Below are 24,410 nucleotides of genomic sequence, written 5' to 3' on the forward strand. Positions count from 1 at the left end.
GGGTTGCAATATATGAATTTTAATGCGCTAGGCCTACTTCAAAAGGTTACAAAAGCTCTTGTTTTAGGCCGATGCACACTATAGCAGAGAATAGCCTTGCCACGCGACTGTTACTTAAGTTACATGTGACTTAACTTTAAAGAGTTATTATGTGCAATAAACTGCGGGCAACAACTCATTGGGCTCATTCCCTCGGGAGTTTTAAACATTTACCATTCTGAAAATAATAAAGAAAACAATAAAGAAGCCTTTTAAAATGGATGATTCATTGACGAGACCATAGACAGTAAAGGCCGAGACACCCATAGATAGTATCTATCTAATATGGAGACACCCTGCATTCTTTTAAATCGCTGTTATTTTTCAGTTAACACCAGGTATTTTTTTACTCTCGGTGTCCCCCTACAGTTGGGAAACAGTATTGTCCTCTACTTCTGTCGTAAACTCTTCTGTCATCCTTTTTTTTTTTGTAAAGAAAATAAACATTTAAATAAATAAATGCTAGGAATTATGATATAACAAACATGACAATATAAGGGGTGAATGCAGTCTTTGTTCATCCATTTATCTCAGTTGGGAAGAGTTTTAGGCTATCCTACATGATGCACGCGCATTTGTGCACGCATAAATTCCGCATTTGACGCAAGGATGTTCATCAGTTTCCGGTTGGGGAGATTTAAAGCGGTGGAAAACCGAGGAAAACGGGATTATGGCAGAGTTTTCAACATTTACTGTCCTCCCGTCTTTGAAACGAAACTTTCATAGATGTAATTTTATATATAGCTATGTTTATAATATCATTTTAAAAAGAAGCATAAACACAACGAGGGGTGTGTGTTTGTTTTTGTGACTAACGTTTCTTTACTATACCCATAGAGTTTAAATTCAATGTAAATTCTCGGTATTGCATATATTGGACTCGATCGGCGGAAGTTATCGAGCATCGTTAAACCTTCACCGGAAATGCCGCCGTGCATAGAGCCCATATCCCTGAACACTGTAGGAGGAGGTCACATGCAGGTGTTCTGCTTGCGTCGCGTGTGAAATGTCTTCATCCCAGGTAACGTTACAGTGGCATTTCAGCATGTCATATGAATATAATTTCATGGGTTTTATTTTTTTTTTTCTAACGACAAATGATCACGATGCCACGTTTACAAGCCAGCGTCATTGGCCTAGTCTACTGGTTACCGTTTTACTGAATCTATATGATACTTCAGTTTTACTGAATCTATATGATACTTCAATGCAATGTTTGAGTGGTAGATAATACTAACCATATATCGTCAATATTATAATATCAAGCTACCATAAATGAATCAGCAAATTTTACCAATCGATTTGCAGTACAGCTTGAGGCAAGAAAAATAAACGAATATCACAGACAGGTTAATGGGTATCCTAAAATATGATTTTGTACATCTTATATATTTCCTTGCAAGAATGTAGCCCCTACCAAATTTGTACACACCGTTTAGAAGTTAAAACACCAGTAAACTATATTTTGAAGATAAACAGAGGACAATATAGCTTCCGTAACATAGTAGTAAGGCAGACACAAAAAAAAGAGTGTCTGTAAAAAATTTTTTATATTTTGGAAATTTTTATTGACAAAAGAAGGTATATTTTGATGTTTACCGTGTGCAGAATTTTCAAAACTCATCTGAACATTAAACCAAGGCAATCCGAGAAAGCTGTGGCTGTTAAAAATATGCCATTATTTCACCACAGGGTGTCCGTGTTCGTCTACACTAGTGACCGCGACGCTGAAATGTGTGAGAACAGATGAATAACATCAGTACGAAACACGAACATTTATTTATTTGGATTAAATATTGTAATCATTCAGTGTCATTTTTCAATGTCAATCGTTTTACTATTACATGTTAATGCACAAAATGCTTAATTAATATTCAGAGAAGTTGACTGCCATTCTCCTCTAGCTGTGTGCATTCTGATCGTAGGCGCCGCGCGATCATTCATTCATTCTTTCATTCAACTATTTTAAAAAGACAGGAATAAGCACCAATGTACTTTTTATTAGTCAAATTCATAAAAAAAATGTAAACTCAAGTATAGAATATAAGTAGGCTAAGAGAAAAATACTGTTGATAATGAGAAGACAGAAGACTGCTAAATATATTTAGCCTATTTATTATTCAGAATCGAACAGTTGGAAAGAAAATATATTTATAGGAACATTTCAGCAGGCTCTAGATAATTAATACAGAGATCGTTATTCATTGTTTTAATCAATTGGCATCCATAAAACGTAGTGATAATCTGCATTCTCATGTATGGATGTGCGATGAACACTCTAATCGGAAACTCCCGGTATGTAATAAGTAACGCAGAAGTAGTTGTGCAAGTAGTCCATTCATCAGATTGGGTATTAAAGGGATACTCCACTTTTTTTTTTTTTTTTTTTTGATATAGGCTCATTTTACAACTCCCCCAAAGTTAAACAGTTGAGTTTTACTGTTTTCGCATCCATTCAGCTGATTTTTTATTTTTTATTTAGAAGAATATCAGTAACCAGACAGTTTCTGGTCTCATTGACTTCCAAAGTAGGAAAAAAAATACTATAGAAGTCAATGAGACCAAAAACTATCTGGTGACTGACATTCTTCTAAATATCAGAAAATCGGCAGAATGGATTAGAAAACGGTAAAACTCAACTGTTTAACTCTGGGGGAGTTGTAAAATGAGCCTATTTCCACAAAAAAAAGTGTAGTATCCCTTTAAAACAGGGCTATGCTCCTCAGGTATACAAGTAAGGTTGAGCCTAAATAGATATTCTGTTCATCGACTGGGAGTTGAAGTAGAGCTGAGCTCCTTTGCAGGGACCGAGCACAAGCAGAGCTTGACAATTAGATCGCGTATGGAAATGGAGACTTCTCCCTCACCAATTTGGGGTTTTTGGGTTTTGAAGTAGGATTATGCTCCTTGTGAATGGGTTGATCCCCATCCCCAGGCTAGTCGAAGGTTGGAACGGGGATTTAACAGAGCAGAATGGTGTACCACGGATATCGATCCCTTCTCTATTGCCTCTCCAGCTTCCTTTAGTACGCTAGGCTAGTCCATAGGCTTGTGTTCAGGTCTGGTATAGATTAATTGCTGTGAGCAAGTCTGTATTTCATCTATTGGTAGAAGCTTGTACAATTATATGTTTTTTTTGTTTGTTTGTAAACGTGTTGGATCAGACTGTAATGAGCATTCAACATTCTTGTGACCCAAAAGATGTCAAGTTTTAGTAGTCTGTAGTAGAACAGTACTATACATTAAGCTGAAACAGACAGTGCAATAACTGAGCCTAAATTACGTAATCAGTTTCTCTATTGATCACTGTGCCTGCTTTCCATTGATCCATCGGTCATTCACATGTAATGCGTTCCTATTTTCTGTCCTGGCATCCTTTATGGAAAATGAGAGTGGGATGTGTAATGGACAGGACTACGTATGCATGTATGGATGGCTTGGCCACAATTACAGCTTAGATGACACATAATTACCTTGTAATGAATTCCTCTTCCCCTCCTAATCAACAGCTGGGTCCTCATTCCTCTTCATCAGGAAGCAGTGATCATCATATTCTCAGCTTTATTGTAGTCAGCTTTATTTTATGTACATTAAGCAGCCAGCTTGATGAGCAAAGACACATAGTATGTCCAGCACAAAAATGGACCATGACATCAAAGTTTGTATGCAGAATAGTTGATTACACATCATGTTTCCAACTCAAAATACAATACACTTGCAGCCTCTAGTGGCTTTATTCGGCAAGTACGCAAAAAGCCTAGTTATTTCTCACCTTTATAAAGATAGACAAATAGATTTAATAACCTGAAGTACGGTTGATAGTTACATCCAAAGACAAAAACCCGTAAGATATCCTGAGATTACAGTTAACTGGCACCTAAATAATGCAACAGTTGTCTGGAGAAGCTCAGGGAAAGAAGGACTAGACTCAATAAATGCAGCATGTCTGCAAAAATAATACATGCTGCTAAAGCCCAACTTCTCACTGCACTTGACAAAGAAACTTGCTGAGAAATTTCATATTTTAAAGCATACGATTTTTGAAAATGCAGCTCAGTTGAACATCGGGCTGAGAAAGAATGCAAGTATTCAAGTGGATTTGTGCCAATTACATTATTTACTTGTTTTCGTAATATTTTTATTAGGTCTGTCAAACGAGTAATCGCGATTAATCGCATCCAAAATAAAAGTTTGTGTTTACATGATATATGTGGGTGCACTGAGTAAAATTATATTAGGCTATAAATACACACACATGCTTGTATATATTTAAGAAATATTTTCATGTATATACTGTTTATATATAATTTATATTATATTATATAAATATTTTACAAATAAATATAATTTTTTCTTAAATATACATGCATGTGTGTGTATTTATATATATATACAAAATAATTATACACTGTGCACCAACAATTATGTAAACACAAACTTTTATTTTTGGATGCGATTAATCGTTTGACAGCCCTAATTTTTATATAGTTGTGCTATATTTGTGTATTCATATTTTAACATATCTGATATTCTTTTGTTTAATGAATGAATCAGAATAAAGGCTTTAATTTGCATACAAATATTTTAATATCACAGAAAAGCATACTTGATGCGTTCATATTACCTAACGATTATGTAAGGATTGCATTTGTATCAATTATATTATTTACTTGTTTTCGTAATATTTTTATTAGGGCTGTCAAACGATTAATCGCATCCAAATTAAAAGTTTGTGTTTACATAATATATGTGGGTGCACTGTGTAAAATAATTGTATATATATATAAATAAATACACACACATGCATATATTTAAGAAAAATGTTCATGTTTAAACTGTATATAGATTTACAGTATATATAATTTATATATAAATATTTTATCTATAAATAATATTTTTTTCTTAAATTTACATGCATGTGTACGGAGGCGTATTGCATTCACCTGAAGAAAAAAAATCTACTCAGTTTTTCTGAATTAACGAGTTAATTTTTCATGAGAAAAAAAATTTTGCTCTGTTTTTCTGAATTAATGAGTTAATTTTTCATGAGAAAAAAATTTGCTCTGTTTTTCTGAATTAATGAGTTAGTTTTTCTTGAGGAAAAAAAGTTTTTGCTCTGTTTTTCTGAATTAATGAGTTAATTTTTCATGAGAAAATTTATTTTTGCTGTTTTTCTGAATTAACTCATTAATTCAGAAAAACAGAGCAAAATTTTTTTTCTCATGAAAAATGAACTCGTTAATTCAGAAAAACAGAGCAAATTTTTTTTCTCATGAAAAATTAACTCGTTAATTCAGAAAAACAGAGTCGATTTTTTTTCTTCAAGTGAATGCAATACGCCTCCGTACATGTGTGTGTATTTATATATGTACAAAATGATTATACACAGTGCACCCACATATATTATGTAAACATAAACTTTTATTTTGGATGCAATCGTTTGACAGCCCTAATTTTTATATAGTTGTGCTATATTTGTGTATTCATTTTGTGACATATCTGATAAAATATGTATGAATGAATCAGAATAAAGGCTTTAATTTGCATACAAATATTTATTTATCATGTTACATAACGATTATGTAAGGATTGCACGGCACTGGCATTAAGGTCTTTATTCCATGAGGCTGTGGTCTCTGTCAAACGGTTATCTTCTCAGCCAGAGACAGCAGCTGCTTCCTTCCCTCAAACAGCAAAATACTTGCAGCCATGGCAGAGTTCAGGCTGTCCACCCCGTGCACCATGGGGATCAGTAATCTCCGTCCTCCGGTCCTCTCAGCCAATTGCAAAGCCTCCCGACTCAGACCGTGCGTTTCTCCACCAATTATGAGGCATGTGTGCTTAGCAACCCAGTCAATGTAATAATGCTGAGTCTCAGGGGATTTGCCACTATCATAATCCTCAAAACCAGACAAATCTCCATCCTCATATTCCACCTTCCTTGGGTGATGGCCTCTGACCCAACCGTAATCAGACGGCTTTTTTTGTTTCTTAGGGGTTACGGTACGGTCATCTTCGGTTATGGCGGCGCTGCAGTTGTCGGCTACGTGAACGGTTGCTGTTTTAGGCAGGTGACTCGGAATCTCGTTCCATGTTAGGCTTGGGATTATAGGGAGATGGAAATGAGCGCCCATGGCTGCCCTAAGAACTTTGGGCTCCCAAACATCCACACATCCTGAATTAGAAACAAACATTTTAAAAATTAAAAAACTATATCCTATTGTTGTAAAATAAAACATTATCATCACTGTCATTACATTCAATTACAATACTGGCAATTTTATATTGTAAAATACAATCAGTCAGGCGGGAAAGTATGGAAGCTTGTTTCCGCCACTGAATAAAAAAATATAATAAATAATTGTGACTTTTTATCTCACAATTCTGACTTTTTTTCTCACAATTGCGAGTTTATATCTCACAATTCTGACTTTATTTCTCAGAATTGCGTGATATAAAGTCAGAATTGCGAGATATAAAGTCAGAATTGCGAGATATAAAGTCGCAATTCTGAGAAAAAAAGACAGAAGTGTGACTTTTTCTCACAATTGCGAGTTTACATCTCGCAATTCTGACTTTATAACACATAATTGCGAGTTTATATGTCGAAATTCTGACATCTTTTCTTAGAATTGTGATATATAAACTCACAATTGCGACTTATTAGGCCAATTCTAAGGGGACTTTTTTCCCCCTCAGAATAGTTTAAATCTCACATTTCTGACTTTATATCACGCAATTGCGACTTTATATCTAGCAATTCTGACTTTATATCTCGCAATTCTGAGTTTATAACTCGCAATTCTGACTTCATATCTCGCAAATCTGACTTTATATCTTGCAATTCTGACTTTATATCTCACAATTCTGACTATATATCTCGCAATTCTGACTTTATATCTCGAAATTCTGACTTTATATCACGCAATTCTGACTTTCCATCTTGCAATTCTGAGAAATAATGTCAGAATTGCGAGAAGTAAACTCACAATTGTGAGAAAAAAAGTCAGAATTGTGAGATAAAAAGTCGCAATTACCTTTTATATTTTTCATTCTATGGCGGAAACAAGCTTCCATAGGAAAGTGACGTCAATGCATTCCCTCTATACTGTTAGCTGTTATTGTTCATATAATGTTAACTGCCCATTAAAGGAATCACTCTAATTCGAATCCTTTAATTCTTTGGAAGAGATAAGTTTCAAGCTTTGCTGGTACCTTTAGTCAGCAGTACACTATGGCACCCTGCGGCAGCGGCGGAGCGTAACACGGCCCCCAGGTTTCCTGGGTCCCTCATGTTGTCACAGATCAATATCAGAGGCACAGGCTTGCCATACTTCTCTTGGGAGAATGTTAAACGGGAAGCCTCAGGCCGTTTGAATATGGCTGCAATCAGATAATGTCACGTCACACATGGCTTCTGCAAAACATCCTTCAAATTAAGATGCCGCAGTACAAGTTATTGGTAACGAAATCACATCTTCTTACCTATAATATCTTGTGAGGTGTCAAAACCAGACCAGATTTTAGGATCTTCCATCCTAACTTTCACAATGCTGGTAAATCTGAGTTTATCTGGGGGAAGCTCTCGTAGTGCATCCACAGAAGTGAAATAAACAGTTAGTGCTATAGCCCCCGCATCTAGAGCACTGCGTACAAGACGCTTTCCCTCCAGAACAACTTTACCTTGCTGCTCACGAAGCTTCTTAGATCGAGCTATGTTGACCAACTTCCTGCATATGAAATGGAGAATAAATGCAACATTATTTGTAGTAAATAAAGGGACTATAGTATACTATTATTAGTACTATTACTACTATTATTAGCAACTGAGTCTTGTTTAATTAAAAAAATGTAGTATTGTATAAAAACAGGCACCAAAGTCTGTAACTCCAAAGATGGGATTAAACAACAACAACGGCATTTACAAGATGCCAAATACAGATTCAAAGTAGTTTACCATAGATGTACCTTTTTTGTACCTTTTATAGCCTTAAAGGGATAGTTCACCCAAAAATGAAATTTGTAATTAATTTACTCACCCTCATGTTGTTCCACCACACCTGTATCAGTTTCTTTCTTCTGTTGAACACAAAAGAAGATGTTTTGAAGAATGTTGGTTACCACCAGACAGTTGACTTTTATAATATTTTTTATGGAAGTCAATGGATACCGTCAACTGTTTGATTAGTCTTCAAAATATCTTCTGTGTTCAACATAAGAAAGAAACAGGTTTGGAACAATATGAGAGACAAAATTTCCATTTTTTGGTGAAGTGACTTCATTATAAGAGCAAATTTGTAACATTCTGCATTTATGAATAAAGAATTTGCCATTCATGATAAAGTAAAAAAAAAAAAAACTGCCTCCACGCACATAATAACAAATAATTTATTTAATATTCAATTGTTATCTTTAAATTATTTTTTAATAAAAATTTCCCACAAAAAAAGTAAACACAATAGTAACCGGGTGAACATGTCAACATCATGAACATGTCAACATCACAGCGCCCAAGAGATGGCGACCCGCTCCACGTTACGCAAAACAGCTTTATATGTATTTTAATATCAAACTCTGATAAAGAGTAGGCTATCACTCACGTCAAACATTTGTCTCCGGGCTGTGATTTCTCATAAAACAAACCATAAACTTCTCTGAAACGGGAGTTTGTGGTGGATTGAGAAGCGACATGGCCATGACAGTCTTCATTAACTGCCTTATCTCGACGTAATTGTGAGAAGTGAACTGAATGCGAGTTGTTGTCACTTTGACTGACATTTGTAATCTCGGGTTGTTGAATAATCGCCTTTTCAGGGTTTCTGAAAATGTTGTCTTTTAATGAAGGTTCGTTGGTTTGATTGACGACTTGTTTCAATTTTTCTATCGACTCATTCACTGAAGTTAATCCAGGTACAGATCTACGTCTACGTACATTTCGTTTGATATTTACGGCATTACATCGCAATGTCAAAGCTGGTTGAAATAATGGGTACAAGAATCTCATGCTTGCGATGCGCGTCGCCATTTTGACAACTAAACTTCCGGGATACGAATTTACAAATACTACGGCGAAGGCTGAACGGCGGACGCTTAATATTAATGAGTCAAGCAGCAATATTTACCTAATTAATATTCAAGAGCCACGCGTTAGCCATAGGGTAGTATTACCACCATAATAAAAATTCGACTAATTGGCAACATTTTCTTTTAATCAAATATTCTGAATTATCTTCTAAAATGTTTTGCCTCATGACATTGCCACAAAACTTTTCACTCATTCGATTCCCATTTATTGTTATAACCTATGCAGGAAAAAAAAAATCAGTTTCATAATAATTTTCAAATAACGTCATATTGAAGATTATTAAAAACATGCTTTATTCATATCACAATTTATTTGTAAATAATAAAGCACTTTTTATCCAAAATATTTGAATATTCTGATCTAAAATCTTCATATAGCCTACTCAAGTTTTAGTGTATAATTTAATGAAATATTGAAATGAAACATCAAGAGTGAATCAGTTAAAACAGCATATTCTACTAGGCCCAGTTGAATACATTTCTTATAACAAAGGGTAATTGTAAAAATGTAGCTATTTAGTTCCTCTCTGTTTTTTTCTTTATGAAAAGCCTCACCTGTGGTCTAAAGGGGCCACATATGGTTGCTCTTTGTAGAAGAATGATTTCAGCGTTGCTTTTAACATCATTGTTCACGCATTATGGGCAATTATCAACCTACTGTTATAATCTGTTATACTGAAGCATTTTACTTTTGTGTGCATGTATTTGTGAACAAGACAAACAGAGACAGAGAGAGGAGTTAAAGCTAAAGCAAATTTATTATTTGTCAAAGTACCATAAAACTGCATGAGTCTATCAATTATGTGATCACTGATCTTTACTTTTATCGAATATAACGTGAGGTATTCTATCAATATACAATTTTTTTGTAAATTGTATTGTAGTATACTGCTGCTGCACCTTTTGTCATTAATGCATTTGACAAAACATGAAAAAAATTATAATCAATCAATCAGAAATAATGTTAAAAATATATCGAAGGTTCACAGACAACAAGTTTTCATAAATGTAATCATACCAACATCAGTCGTATACCAACAGAGATAATCCAATCCCTTGTGTTATGCAATCTGCTTTACAGATCAGTTGTCACACATCACAAACAGGCCACATAAACAAAGCATTGTCTGTAACTGACAAAAATAGAAATAGATTAATTCAGAACCATGGGTTTATGATCAAAGATTAAAACCTAAAAAAAAAATGTTTGAAATAAAGTAACCGAAATAAAAATAAATAAAAACATTAAAAAATATATTTCAACTATATGCAACTTTTTCATATAGTTAAACTTGATGTAGCCTTCTAAAACAACTAAAACTGAAATACAAATGGTTGGCTTTAAAAAAAACAAAACAAGAACTAATAAAAATTAGAAAAAATGCTAAAACTTTAATATATATAACATTTAAATGAATTCAAAATATTAATAACAATTTTCTCAATTATACTAAAATAACAATGTCCATAATACTCCTAGAGTACAAAGAAATACATTTCAACATTTACTGCACAATTTGTAGGTATAAATCAGCTCGTTAGGAAAGCAACTAAACCGATAGGAGTGAATTCAGAGGGATTGGGACACTTTTCCTCACTCATCTCAATGACAAAAAGTGTCCCAATCCTATGTCAAAAAAGACAGCCATAAAAATACGGCTCCCCAGAAACAAGATAAAAAATAAAAAACAATCAACTAGTAGGCTAGTCGCTTATACGCGAATGTAATAACAACATATATCATTTAACTATAAATTAACTGGAAGCATGACCCTATATTGTTTAATGTTTAATAGCGTTATGTTTCATCACTGGATGTAACTAGGCGTCAATAATTCAGCCCGGACAGCTTGATACTATTTTGAGAGAGCACTCGAGTGGGCGTGGCCTAAAACGCAGCAAAAAATATGATTGGGTGACAGCAACGTGGGAGGATGCGCAGTGTTCGTCGACTCTATCGGAGATTATCTTGTTATTGTCGCCATATCTGTCAGACCGATAACGCTTCTTTGATGGAAAATGAGTTCGACTTCATAGTTCAGAGTAAGACATGTAAAAGCCATTGCCCTGTCCATTCTTGAGCGATTTGAACAGTAAGGTAGTGTCACTCACTGTCACTGAAACTACAGGCGACAACATGGATGAACACTATAGATTCAACTAATGTGTCACGTCGATCGACAAATGTGATGGGTGCCGATACTAGCAAAAACAGCAAGGTAAGTATTTATATTATTTTCTTATTATGAATGGTGGAAAAAAGTAACTTTGCAGAAAGAAACCATGTGTTCAGGATTAGCAGCTCACTGTGCATGTGTGAGGCTACTTTAATGTGTGATCTCCGGTTGTAAAAGTATAGCAGTACGTACGTTTATTTTACAAGCCAAATCTTAATAGGGCAAGTCAATTAAATAAGTCACATTTAATTAAAAAAAATTATGTCATATAAAAGTAGCCTATATATGTATAGTTATTTTGTTATGTACACAACTAAGGTCTTATAAGTCTGCAGAACATTGTTTTTTTTATTGACAAGATTTGATTTTAAATCATTTATTTACCTAATGTAAATTAATGACCCATAAATTGTGTCCATGTATGAACTGTTTTCTAAATGCACAATGAGTCATTTCACATCTGTGTGGATCTGAACTGAAAGCAACGCCAAAGGACAAGCTGTGGCATTTGAGTATGACTAACATCCTTTAATTAATATGAATATTAATATGAATAGTGAATTCCTCTAATATAGGCACTTTTGAATGCACACACACTCATAAACCACATATGGCAGATCACACAAGACACACTAAAATCATTTTAACACATTTGAAATCTTTCCATTTTTATTCATCCATAATTGACGGGGACATTATTTTCTCCTAGTACGTTTTTGTATAATTCAAAGATGGTGATCTATAATGTGATCTGATGGGATTGCAAAGTGTCCACACAGAAACACCCATGAGCATGTTGAAAAATAGGTCATTGCTGGAATATGAGTAACCATGTAATGATTATTTAATGACATTCATTCACAGCAGTACACCGGGACGGATGAGCAATCTCAAATATCCAGATGGAGGGGATTTCTCTCTGCTGTGGGTATTTCTCTCCCAGCTGGGCTCTGCAGAATCAACCCATTACGAATCGGATCACATAGAATGATTTGTGACAAGGAGCCATCCGTTCCCGAGCACCTGGTCTCCTCATTGCCGGGCCCTGAGAAGTTTCCAATGGAATGGAGTTTGCCAAACTTTATCAACCTGTTTCTGCCTGAATTCCCCCACCGCAATGTCCCGGGACATGAACATTTTCAGGTGAGAGATGCCGAGGGCAAAAGGTGAAAATAAGCTCACTCATTTGTCAACAGTTTCTTATTTATTTGACATGTTTTTCACAGTATTTTATGATGTCGTCCGACCCCTAGGTGCTGGGTTACATAGCGAAAGGATCTTTCGGTCCCATTTTAAAGGTCAAGGATAAGTCGAAGCAAAAGACCTACGCAGTTAAGGTAAAAACTTTGTCTATAGGCCAATCAAACCTACTCGTTGTTTTAATGACTGCTTTACACATTTAAAACGAATAAATATAACAGATAATTACACAAAAAAATCAAATCATTATTTTCAGTTGCCAACCTTTAGGTTTTTTATAATGTAAAGACATTCATAGATAAGACACACATAGCAACGCGGGGTTACATTAATGGTTTGATGTAATTAAACTCACAGGATTGTTGTTAATAGAGAGAGATGCTGAACAGACACGGGTATTTCGCACAAGCATCATCGCTCTCTATCTCCTCTCTTTCTTGATAATGAATAAATGCTATAATTTATTCATTCAAATAGATTTTATTTTATCTTACGTACTACTTAATCTCTGTGTCTGATTCGAAGGGGTCAGAATGACCATTAGTTTTACAAATATTGCACTACAAACATCAATAACAGCTATAAGAGTATAAGAGGGATAATCCACGGTTAGCTGTGCATTAAACGATTTACCGTGTTGTATACCGTGTAAATATCTTAGAAATACATCTGAAAAAAGGGTTCGTCTTATATTTAGGTTCTAGACTTTAAAATGTCATTTATACACCCGCAATAATAGGTGGCGCCAAATCCACGTAAATCGAGAGTGTCAGAGTGCCTGACTGAAGAGACCAAACTTGCGATTTTAAAACTTAAAGGAGTAGTTCACTTTTAAAAAACTGTTGCTGATAATTTACTCACCCCCATGTCATCCAAGTCCATGTCTTTCTTTCTTCAGTCGAAAAGAAATTAAGGTTTTTGATGAAAACATTATAATATATACATATTGAACCAAACGGTTCAAGGTCCAAATGAGAGTTTCAGTGCAGCTTCAAAGGGCTTTAAACACCAGACGATGAATAAGGTTCAAGGCAGCATTCATTTGATTAAAAAAAAACAGTATTACTGTAACATATATTATACAAATTTTGAACTTTTTAAAAATGTTTACATTTTCAGCATCATTTCTCCTGTCTTCAGTGTCACATGATCCTTCTTAAATGCTGATTTGGTGCTTAAGTCATTACATTAACATTTTTATTGATGTTGAAAACACGTTTTGCTGCTTAATATGTTTTTTTGAAGAAATCATAAAAGATTTTTCAGGGTTCTAAAGAACCGCATTTATTTAATATAGAAATACTGTCAGTGTCACTTTTGACCCCACACTTGTATATGAACTGGGCCTCATCTTCATGAGAAGGCATAAACAGCCTATCATAGTAACACAGTAATATTCATTTGTGATTTATTTTGTCTAATGTAGGTTATTCCAAAATCTGAGATTTTGCGGTTGGGAGTTTTGGAGCAGTCAAAGGAGGAAGTAATAGTGCAGGTGAGCCCAAGTCCTGACTTTTCAACGATGTCCTCATTTTCATTAGGATAAATGGTCACCCTGGTACATGAAGAGGTCGAGTTCAAAACCTACAGAGGTTTGTGACTCACTGTGCATGTGCTCTTGTTGTCAAACTGTTACCTTGCAGCGTCAGGTCCGCCACCCTTTTGTCCACGACCTGCAGGACTGCTGGCAGACCCAGCGACACATCTATATTAGTGAGTGAATCAGAACACACCCCTGCCCCAACTCTCCTCCTGCCTTTCCCACCATTAAATTAGTCTTCCCTCACACACACAGTCCCCACGAGACACGGACATCTGCCTGGAGCTCTCACAAACTATCATTCCACTTCAAATCTGTGAGCAGCTGTGAAGAGCACATGTAATCTGACATGATACACTACTTTTCAAAGTTTGGGGTCAGTGAGATTTTTAAATGTTTTTGAAAGGGGGCTCTTCTGCTCATAAAGGCTGCATTTATTTCATCAACTATAGAGTACAAAAGTGATATTTAAATGTGAAAAGGAAGGCTTACTGCGCTTCTGTAAATTGCCAAACGATCCGGTGCAGGACAAGACCAAACAGAAAGGGAGAATCACCGGTGCAAAAATCTTCTTGATAACAAATTTATTAGAGGTGCAAAACTTGACTAACGTTTCGATGTGAAACGTTAGTCAAGTTTTTCACCTCTAATAATTTGTTATCAAGAAGATTTTTGCACCAGTGATTCTCCCTTTCTGTTTGATATTTAAAGGATTAGTTCACTTTTAAAAAAACTTTTGCTGATAATTTATTCACCCCCATGTTATCCAAGATGTCCATGTCTTTCTTTCCTCAGTCGAAAAGAAATTTAGGTTTTTGATGAAAACATTCCAGGATTTTTCTCCATATAATGGGCTTCAATGGGAACCGGATGGTTCAAAGTCCAAAAGATAGTGTTAATAACTGTTTCAGATGCAGCTTCAAATGTCTTTAAACGATATCAGACGACGAATAAGGGTCTTATCATGCGAAACGATCGGTTATTTCAAAAATTATTCCAAAAATTTAACTTTTCTAAGGACAAATGCTAGCCTTGCCCTATTCTGTGAGGCACGTTTGTAACGTCACGTAATACGTAATTACGTTCAAAAGGTCACGGGCGACGTAGCCGCAAGTACAGAATCAAAATCGTCCGACATCGTTGTTTTTCCTTTTAATTCCTTTTTTTGTAAACAGTGTTTGAACTAGTTTGCACGTTCAACCTATGCGTTCAACTTGTAAACACTGACTCTGTACTTTCGGCTACGTCGCCCGTGACCTTTTGAACGTAATTACGTAATACGTGACATTGCAAACGCGCCTCACAGAATAGAGCAAGGCTAGCATTTGTCCTTAGAAAAGTTACATTTTTGGAATAATTTTTGAAATAACCGATCGTTTCGCATGATAAGACCCTTATTCGTCGTCTGATATCGTTTAAAGACATTTGAAGCTGCATCTGAAACTGTCTTTTGGACCTTGAACCATCCGGTTCCCATTAAAGTCCATTATATGGAGAAAAATGCTGGAATGTTTTCATCAAAAACCTAAATTTCTTTTCGACTGAAGAAAGAAAGACATGGACATCTTGGATGACATGGGGGTGAGTAAATTATCAGCAAAAGTTTTTTTAAAAGTGAACCACTCCTTTAATTGTATTCCTGTGTCCTTCAGAAATCATTCTAATAGGCTGATGTTTGTGCTAAGAAACATTTATTATTATTAATATCAGTTTTACTTAGAATTTGCTCATAACCATGATATATTTTATTTTTAGGATTCTTTGATGAATGGAAAAGTTCAAAAGAACAGCAATAGAAATCTTTTGTTACACTGTAAATCTTAAATATCAATTTTGATCAGTTTCCCCCTTGCTAATTAAAAGTATAATTTTTTTTAAGAAAAACTGACCCCAATATTTTGAACATTAGTGAATGATCCGTGTTAAAATGTTTACAGGCATTTTATTGTAGAATTGATGCGCCTAATAATTTTTTAAAGGGACACCCCACCTCTAGAAATGAATGTGTATTTAAAATGGGTCATTTATGTAGAAGAAATGTGCAATTATTTTTAAATTTGGAGCTTTCTAGACTGAGAAAAGGCAGAAAATGTATTTTTGACTTATGTGGATGAAAGACAACCAAGCCTACCGGTAACAGAGCGCAGTAGTTAAACAACAACATACCAAAAATTAATTTCAACATGAATTATCCCTTTAAGAACTACTTAGAACTATTTGATATTCAACTTTAGATAGTCTTTGGACTTCTCTGTGCATGCTCTTTGAGGTGGTGACCATAGACCTCCATTATATGACTGACAGACAAGAACGGTTTGGCCTAAAAATATCAAAATTGAAACTGGAAACAAAGACACGTACATCTTGGATGCCCTTGAGGTAAACTAAAACATAGCAACAATTAATTTCAAAGTGAACTATCCCTTTAAATAGTGCTAGCATGTAAAGTGACCCACAGACTATTATTTCTGAATTGGGTGTGTTTGTTTAGACAGGCCAGAATGCTTAAATTCTAGAACGGGTTCTCAACTCTGACCTTCGAGATCCATTTCCTTCAGAGCCTTGATCAATGTCAAATTCGCCTGCATGTAATGTTCAAGTAATTCTGAACATCTTGATTAGCTTGTTCAGGTGTGTTTGACATTGCGTTCACACCATGCCATTATTACGTGATTTCAACTTTTTAAAAGCGTACACGTCCTCGTATAGCTGGTAATTACAGCTTGTAAGATGGGAATTGTTTGAGAGCTCCTACTTGGACTGCTGTACCACCATTTAGACTTTGATAGTGGTCCCATAGAAACGTGTAATTCAGAGGAGCTCAGAATATAACGTCATGTGTTGTCATCTTGAGATAGAATACATCCCAAGTTTATGGCCTGCCCCACTTGGGATCTTGTGTATCAAAATTATCCCTGATCTTTCCAGCGGTAAATGCTAATTGAGAGGGCATTCATGGCTAGGTCACTTGTATTTACGATAAATCCCGGCAGCATGTGAAGGCAGCATTAGTAACACTCTTATGTTTAGGACACCTCAATCTAAACCTCAAGTCCTTTTTCCCCAGTGTTTGATTTCCCGATGATCCCGACTGCATTTGTGAAAGTGATTTTCCTTCTTCTACTTTGACGTTCAGTTCACCCCTTGAGTGCTTTCTCCTGACTAAAGCTACGATGAGCGTGTCACTTCCTTACCACCTGATTCCTTCATTCACAGCCTGCACTGTTTGGACAATCACTGGGTTCTTAAAGCTTAAAGGAGTAGTTCACTTTTGAAAAAAACTTTTGCTGATAATTTACTCACCCCCATGTCATCTAAGATGTCTATGTCTTTCTTTCTTCAGTCGAAAAGAAATAAAGGTTTTTGATGAAAACATTCCAGGATTTTTCTCCATATAATGGACTTCAATGGGAACCAAACGGTTCAAGGTCCAAAAGATAGTTTCAGTGCAAACTGCAAACTGTTCAAAGGGCTTTAAACGATTGCAGACGATGAATAAGGGTCTTATCAAGCGAAACGATCGCTCATTTAATAAATAAATAACAAAGTTTAAGTTTTATAAGCTCAAATGCTCGCCTTGCTCTGTTCGAACTCATTTATCAAAATGAACAAATCTTTTTCTGAGTCAATTCATTCGTTTCGTTCGTTGACTGAACCAAATGCCTTGGAAAAAGATTAGCAAGGCGAGCATTTGAGCTTATAAAACTTAAACTTTGTTATTTATTTATTAAATGAGTGATCGTTTCGCTTGATAAGACCCTTATTCATCGTCTGGAGTCGTTTAAAGCCCTTTGAACAGTTTGCAGTGAAAGTGTCTTTTGGACCTTGAACCGTTTGGTTCCCATTGAAGTCCATTATATGGAGAAAAATGCTGGAATGTTTTCATCAAAAACCTTAATTTCTTTTCGACTGAAGAAAGAATGACATGGACATCTTGGATGAAATGCGGGTGAGTAAATTATCAGCAAAAGTTTTTTTTTTAAAAGTGAACTACTCCTTTAAGGTCCTATTTAATAACACAGATGCCCGGTTTCACAGACAAGACTTAAAGGCCCACTGAGGTTGATGTAATTTAAACTGTAACAGGAAGACAGGGCGGGACATATCCAACAGCTCTGACCCATTTTTAAAATAGCCAATAGAGTTTAGTTTAGCTCGCTCTGTAAACTATTTGAGGTCGATTTCCTCCTGATCTTCTCCTCCATATTGCTTTAAAATATAGATTTCAAATGTGTCTGATATGTTTGTAGTCTGTGCCGACTTGTGTCTTCACGTGACACTAACTTCATTCGCTCCAGTGTAAAGTATATTCACACTGTCTAAATCATTCCCTATCCCTTATATAGTGCACTATGAGCCATTCACCATGTAGAAAATAGTAAATGTGTGAACAAATGAGCAATTTTAGTGATTTTAACTAAAAGAAACTTGCATTGACATATCTTAAACTATGTCAGTGCCATTGTTTTATCTCAAGTGAACACCAGTAATGTTTTTTTCTAAGGCATGATTATAAAAGCTACTTAAATAGCCTATTCCTGGTTTAATCTAAGCCTTGTCTGTGAAACCAAACCAGAATGTTCTGTACTTGGTCTAAACCACGATGTTTTACCGGTCAGTGGTCTGGGTGAGGGCAAACAGATGGTCTTGACTGATGTATTAGGAATCTGATCATCTCCCAAAGTGACAGATGTTTTCTCTGGGTTCACTTGCCCTTTCCATGTATCAGTTGGATGTTTGTGTTCATGTTTATCTCTATTTGGGATTTGGCACATTCAGGCACTGTTCATATGATTTGATTCTGTTTATTCCTTCTCTAGTGTGCGATTACTGCAGCACAGGAGACTTGTACACATACTGGCTGATGATTGGTCAGTTCAGAGAGGATGTGGTAAAAGTGTTTGCTGCTGAATTGGGTTCTGCTTTAGGTAAGCAATGACGCTCATCTTGGATGCTTAGTGTCATGATGCATTAGAAATAATTCTAATATGCTGATTTGGTGCTCAAGAAGCTGGTTTGTAGAAATCGTTCGGGGTTATTTAAAAGAAATCTTTTGTAACCTTATACATGTCTTAACTCTTACTTTTGAGCATTTTAATGTGTCCTTGCTGAATAAAAATATAAATTTGGATGGAGGTGTATATTACAGGGTTTCTGCAATAAAGATATAGTTCTAAAAATTATTTTAAATGTAAAAGAGTCCACACCACAACTATAAAGATAATGAATTAAAAGTTGAAAGTGTATTTTTAAACAGTGAAGTATTGCTAATACAGCTCATTGTGTTTTTCCCTGGACACAAACATGATGATGTAGTGTCTTCCCTTCAATTTATTCCTTACATTTTGGTGAAAAGTTCTTTAAAAACTCTTAAATTTACCTTCCTAAAACATGCAGAACCCCTGCATTATATACATTTTAAGGAAACAATTTATAGGGTCCAAATCCCACTATTAACTTTTCTTATTAGCATGCATTTTATTAGGATTTTGGCTGTTTATTAGTACTTATAAATCACATTATTAATGCCTTTTTCTGCATGACCATATTCTACATCCCTTAATCCTACCCAATACCTAAACTTAACAACTTCCTACTAACTATTAATGAGCGGTAATTAGGAGAGTATTGAGGCAAACGTCATAGTTAATAGTGAGAATCGTACCCTAATCTAAAGTCTGACCAAATTTTATTTTATATTATAGTTCTTATATTATAGTCCTTAACGTTTTGTGCCAAAAATGTATCACAATACTCATGTTGTATCATCTCTGTTTAGGGTTCCTTCATGACTGTGCAATCGTCCACCGTGATGTGAAGGTATACACTGTTTTATATAATGATGTATTGATAATAAATATAATCCCTAAAATATCAGAAGAATGTCTTAAAACATTCCCTGTTGTATTTTTAACAGATGGAAAATGTCCTTCTTACAGATCAGGGTAAGGCAGCCTGTGTTCTTTATTCACTCCAGTAGAGGGCAGTGTGTGTCCGCTTTTTTCATGTAAACATGGAATCTTCCAGAACGTCTCGGCTTCACGCTTTCCGAGTATTTACATAAATATGACATCGCGATCGCAATACAATATTAACAAATAATCCATTTCACAACATTTCTGTTGTAATATTTCAATATTTGTTTGTTAAAATGCTGAAGTGAATATGACATCAAAACTTATAAAATTCAAATGTCACCAAACAAACATCTAGCCATAAATATATAATATGAAATGAATAATAATAATGAATGGTCTCCTAGAACAACAATATTGAAACCTTATAACCTATAATGATGAATAATCTTCTTACAGGCCACCTACGACTGGCTGACTTTGGTTTGTCCCGGCGTCTTGAGCGGGGAGGAAGGGCATTCACTATTTGCGGAACAATTCAATACATGGGTAAATCTATAATAAATCAAGAAATGAAAACAATGTGTGTTATATGTATATGCTGAACAAGCCATTAAATGATATTCATGGCTGAGCAAATGAAATGATGTTTATGTCTAGCTGTGTGTGGAATGTAAGCAAGATTGTCATGAAATCTGTCCCTTCAGCTCCTGAAGTCCTTAGCGGCGGTCCCTACAACCACTCTGCCGATTGGTGGTCTCTCGGCATCCTCCTCTTCGCACTGGCCACTGGAAAGGTGAGGACAAATGCACACATATTTGCATATGTTGTGTTTTTTTTTTTTTTTTTTTTGCTCATTGTGGGGTATATGATGTGATGTGTATTTTCTGCCGAGTCATTCTTCCCCTCCCTCCTCAGTTTCCAGTGTCCCCAGAGCCGGATCACTGTTGCATGTTGAGGAGGGTACGCAGCTTCCCTTATGAGATGCCAAAACACTTCTCTCCTCCTTTTGCTCTGCTGCTCACAGAGGTGAGATGTGGACACCTGACGAGGAGCTTTATTTGCCAAAATGTTCAAAGTAGTATCAGTAAAAAATTCCCTAAAAATGAGATCATTAAGTGTCACCTGGCCACCGGTGGGCCCAAATCCAATTCATTTTTAAAACCGTATACTAAACCTAAACTAATCTTGACAAACTATATATCATTTGAAAGCTTACAGTCTCTAGTTTCCATATTTGGTGATTGATTTTCAAAATAAATTACAGAGTAGCCGTAATTTATCAATTTGTAACAAGAATATTTTCATACTCCTAAGGCGTGTTTAGACCTTTATTTTGAGATAGTGATGAACATGAAAAATCATGAAAGAAAGGAGTAGAAACCTCAGTTTGTTTTTATGCCAAGAGTTCAAAAGATAGCCTCCATTCGATTATTTTAGAAAAAAAAAGGTCTTTATATATGAAATATAAAGAAAAAAATTAGGGCTGTCAAACATTAATCGCGATTAATCGCATCCAAAATAAAAGTTTGTGTTTACAATAATATATGTAAGCATGTGTGTGTGTGTAAATATATATATATATAATTATACACAGTGCACCCACATATATTATGTAAACACAAACTTTTATTTTGGATTAATCGTTTAACAGCCCTAAAAAAAATCATAGATTCACCATTTGAGATGTGGCAGGAAGCTATAACGCACATAATAGTTCTTTTTATGTGTTTCTTAGAGGTTGAATTGATATCGAAATCTGCGAAACTTCTCATATTACTTCTGAATAGGATGTCTACTTCATAAATTGTAAGAAAATTGTGGAAATAGAAGTTCACATCACTCAAAACACATATGGAAATGGAGGCGCCCTTATATGGGCAGTAATGGAGTCTGGTTGTGCCCTAGTGAAAAAGTTTGGTACTGTCGTCCTCAAACAAAATATTACTGAAAGCTCAGTTTTTGAGATATCAACCTAAAATTTGAAGCGCAACTTCCTTAGATTTTTGGCTTTGATTGTTTTGCAGTTTTAGAGTGTCCCAGGTTTTGAAAATAGATATTTGATATAAAATATGAATAATAAAAATGTTTATATTGTACATTTTCATAAACTCAAACTTGTATAACTTTTTTTCCATTTCACTTTCTTAATTTATTTTACGTCTACAAAAATCTGCCAAATGTCTTCTTCAAAACAAGACCAATCTTACATCTATATTCCAAAGCATTCTTGAATTACAACCATTTAAGTTTGAATTGTGCATTTTCCCCAAAAATTATTTATATTTTCATTTATATTCCAAAAAAAGGGGGGTGACACTTAAGGGTTTAAAAAATATTTTTCAAAATCAATAAAAAAAAAAATCCTATCATAAAATGGATTGCCTAGATTATTTGGGTAATTTATTTCAGATCATTTTATGCTGTGATTTTTGATTGCGATTCTGAACAGTTTGAGACTTTGAGATCCCTTCTGAAATGAATGGAGGAAACATGTGAGGTTACTCTGTAAAAAATGTATTGGAGCAAGTCTTTCTACTTCAAAATGTCATCTTTAATTCAATGTGTTACGTGCAATATATTTGTAAGTATTTGTGAAATTTCCTTGCAATTTCAAAGTAAAAAAAAATAAATTCTAAGTAAATCCTGCACATTTTATTTCAGTGTACTAACAACTTTTTCTCAGGAGATACACCTGAGAAGCAGGAAAGTCTATTTGCTCTCTATTTAAGCTCAATAATGATCTTATTTGTGATTCTTTACTGTGAGGACCTTTAAAAAATTAAGGCAGAGCACTAATTCCTGGTGTTGATGTCACTTTTTAACAAATCACAAGGAATAACTGCGTTACCTCAATCATTTCAACTCATTTTTTTCTCTCCTCAGCTTCTTTGTAAGACCCCAGGACGTCGCCTTCGTACACTGGAACGCTTCAAGCGCCAAACCTTTTTCCACGGCACGCCATTTGATTCCCATCTGCTCCAAAAGACCCCCATGGAGCTGATCGTGGAGCTGAAGAACCGGCCTGACCGGCCTGCCAAATCCCGTCGAGGCCTGACCCTGGAGCCCTTCGCAAACTTTGACTGCGACTTTCTCTTAAACTCACCCTGCACACCCACAGTCCCAGACCTCTCCCCAACTCTGGCCAACATGGAGCGGGTAGAAGCGCTCATGCAAATCAATGTACCTCAGGACGACGCTTCCCAAAGAGAAGTGTTTGTTTAACTTTTTTTTTTTTTTACAGTGTGTTCACACTTGCCAGGTTTGGTTTGATTAAAATGAACTCGGGTGCGATTGCTCTGTTAGTGCGGTTCATTTACATAAGCGTGAACTCTGCCATCCGAACCCTGGTGCGCACCAAAAAGCAGAATCAGACCCCTCAAAAGACGAGTCTCGATACACTCCCGAACGAACATATATGAATGCAACATGGACCAAAGACAGGTAAATGAACCAAAAACGGGACATGATGTCACACGATGCAACCCTAAAAAGAGGTATTGTTTTGGATGTTCAGTCAAAAAATATGTCATAAAAGCCATTTATTGTTTTGTATCTTTAGATTCGGTGTAAAAATAATGTGAACGCTAAGCAAACCAGGACTAAATGTTTCATTTTCTATTTTGGTTTTCTTATCAAAAGAAGCAAGAGAACCGAACTACTTAGTATGTGGGGGAAAGTTCAAACCTTAATTGTAGCTTATTCTTCCGTGAAGGGATATGCTTAAGTGTATTTCATTTTTATTGAGACACTCTAGCTCTTACATTGAATTCCATACCTTTTGTTGAGACATTTAGTGAAATGTGGTTCATAGTTCCTCACGTCCTTTGACGTTATTTGACTATTTTGTCCTTATTAATAAGCCAGCCCTGCATTTACTTTCAACAAACATACCATAAATTCAGTTCTTCCTGGTTTTATGTTTTGAAAGCTGTGCAAACCCTCAGGGATACGCTAATGCTAAAAGGATCAAATCATCACTCATTTTGTAATTATTAAACCTAAGTCTCGTGAAAAAGCATTGTTAATAGAAAAATTGTAAAATCCCAAAAAGTGGACATCTATACTTTTATATGAAACAATATGCTTAGCACTGACTGTTCATTGTATTTGCATAATGCACTTGGGAGTGAATGGGAAAGGAACTGTGGTTATGTTGTTATACTGATTTTCCTATTGGCTTTATTGTTCCTATTGTTGTTTTAACCAATGCTTTAGGCCTGGTTGAATCAATGCCCATGTATGCATGAATAACCTTGTCTTTGTCCTGGAATGACTGTTCTTGTTTTACGCCCCGAATGCCTGACACCAGTGATCCTTTATTAAATACTAAGCAAAGAAAGGGGAAGAAATGTAGTAAAATGTTTCTTTTTTCATTCAATATTGTTATTGATGCTGTATGTGGTAATTTTAGAAGCTCCGCCCAGCAGGGACACAGCACTGCAGTTTCAGCTACTGCTATTATTGAGCTACAATAAGATTTTTCCCATACTAAATAAAAGAATCCTTTTAAAA

At 35.4% G+C, this 24,410-nt stretch overlaps 2 protein-coding genes across 3 annotated transcripts; one reads left to right on the forward strand and one right to left on the reverse strand.

Moving 5' to 3' along the window:
• Positions 1–957: 957 nt before the first annotated feature.
• Positions 958–24,404, forward strand: rskrb (ribosomal protein S6 kinase related b). 2 transcript variants are annotated; one of them, XM_089123749.1, is made up of 12 exons: positions 958–1,060; positions 12,165–12,443; positions 12,554–12,637; positions 13,927–13,995; positions 14,144–14,213; positions 18,861–18,968; positions 19,820–19,860; positions 19,958–19,985; positions 20,355–20,444; positions 20,603–20,691; positions 20,814–20,924; positions 22,782–24,404. In XM_089123749.1, the coding sequence occupies exons 1-12, from the start codon at positions 1,046–1,048 to the stop codon at positions 23,118–23,120; spliced, it is 1,323 nt and encodes a 440-aa protein (XP_088979875.1). In that variant the 5' UTR covers positions 958–1,045; the 3' UTR covers positions 23,121–24,404. The 2 variants fall into 2 exon arrangements, with proteins under 2 accessions (XP_088979875.1, XP_039544334.1); XM_039688400.2 differs by lacking the exon at positions 958–1,060 and adding an exon at positions 11,041–11,342.
• Positions 5,485–9,084, reverse strand: mrm3b (mitochondrial rRNA methyltransferase 3b). Its single transcript, XM_039688401.2, has 4 exons — positions 8,640–9,084; positions 7,525–7,769; positions 7,255–7,422; positions 5,485–6,214 (listed from the first exon to the last, which is right to left on the reverse strand). The coding sequence occupies exons 1-4, from the start codon at positions 9,062–9,064 to the stop codon at positions 5,679–5,681; spliced, it is 1,374 nt and encodes a 457-aa protein (XP_039544335.2). The 5' UTR covers positions 9,065–9,084; the 3' UTR covers positions 5,485–5,678.
• Positions 24,405–24,410: the final 6 nt, after the last annotated feature.

The sequence above is a fragment of the Pimephales promelas genome, chromosome 19, assembly GCF_988280905.1.
Source record: "Pimephales promelas chromosome 19, fPimPro1.hap1.1, whole genome shotgun sequence".
NCBI lineage: Eukaryota > Metazoa > Chordata > Actinopteri > Cypriniformes > Leuciscidae > Pimephales > Pimephales promelas.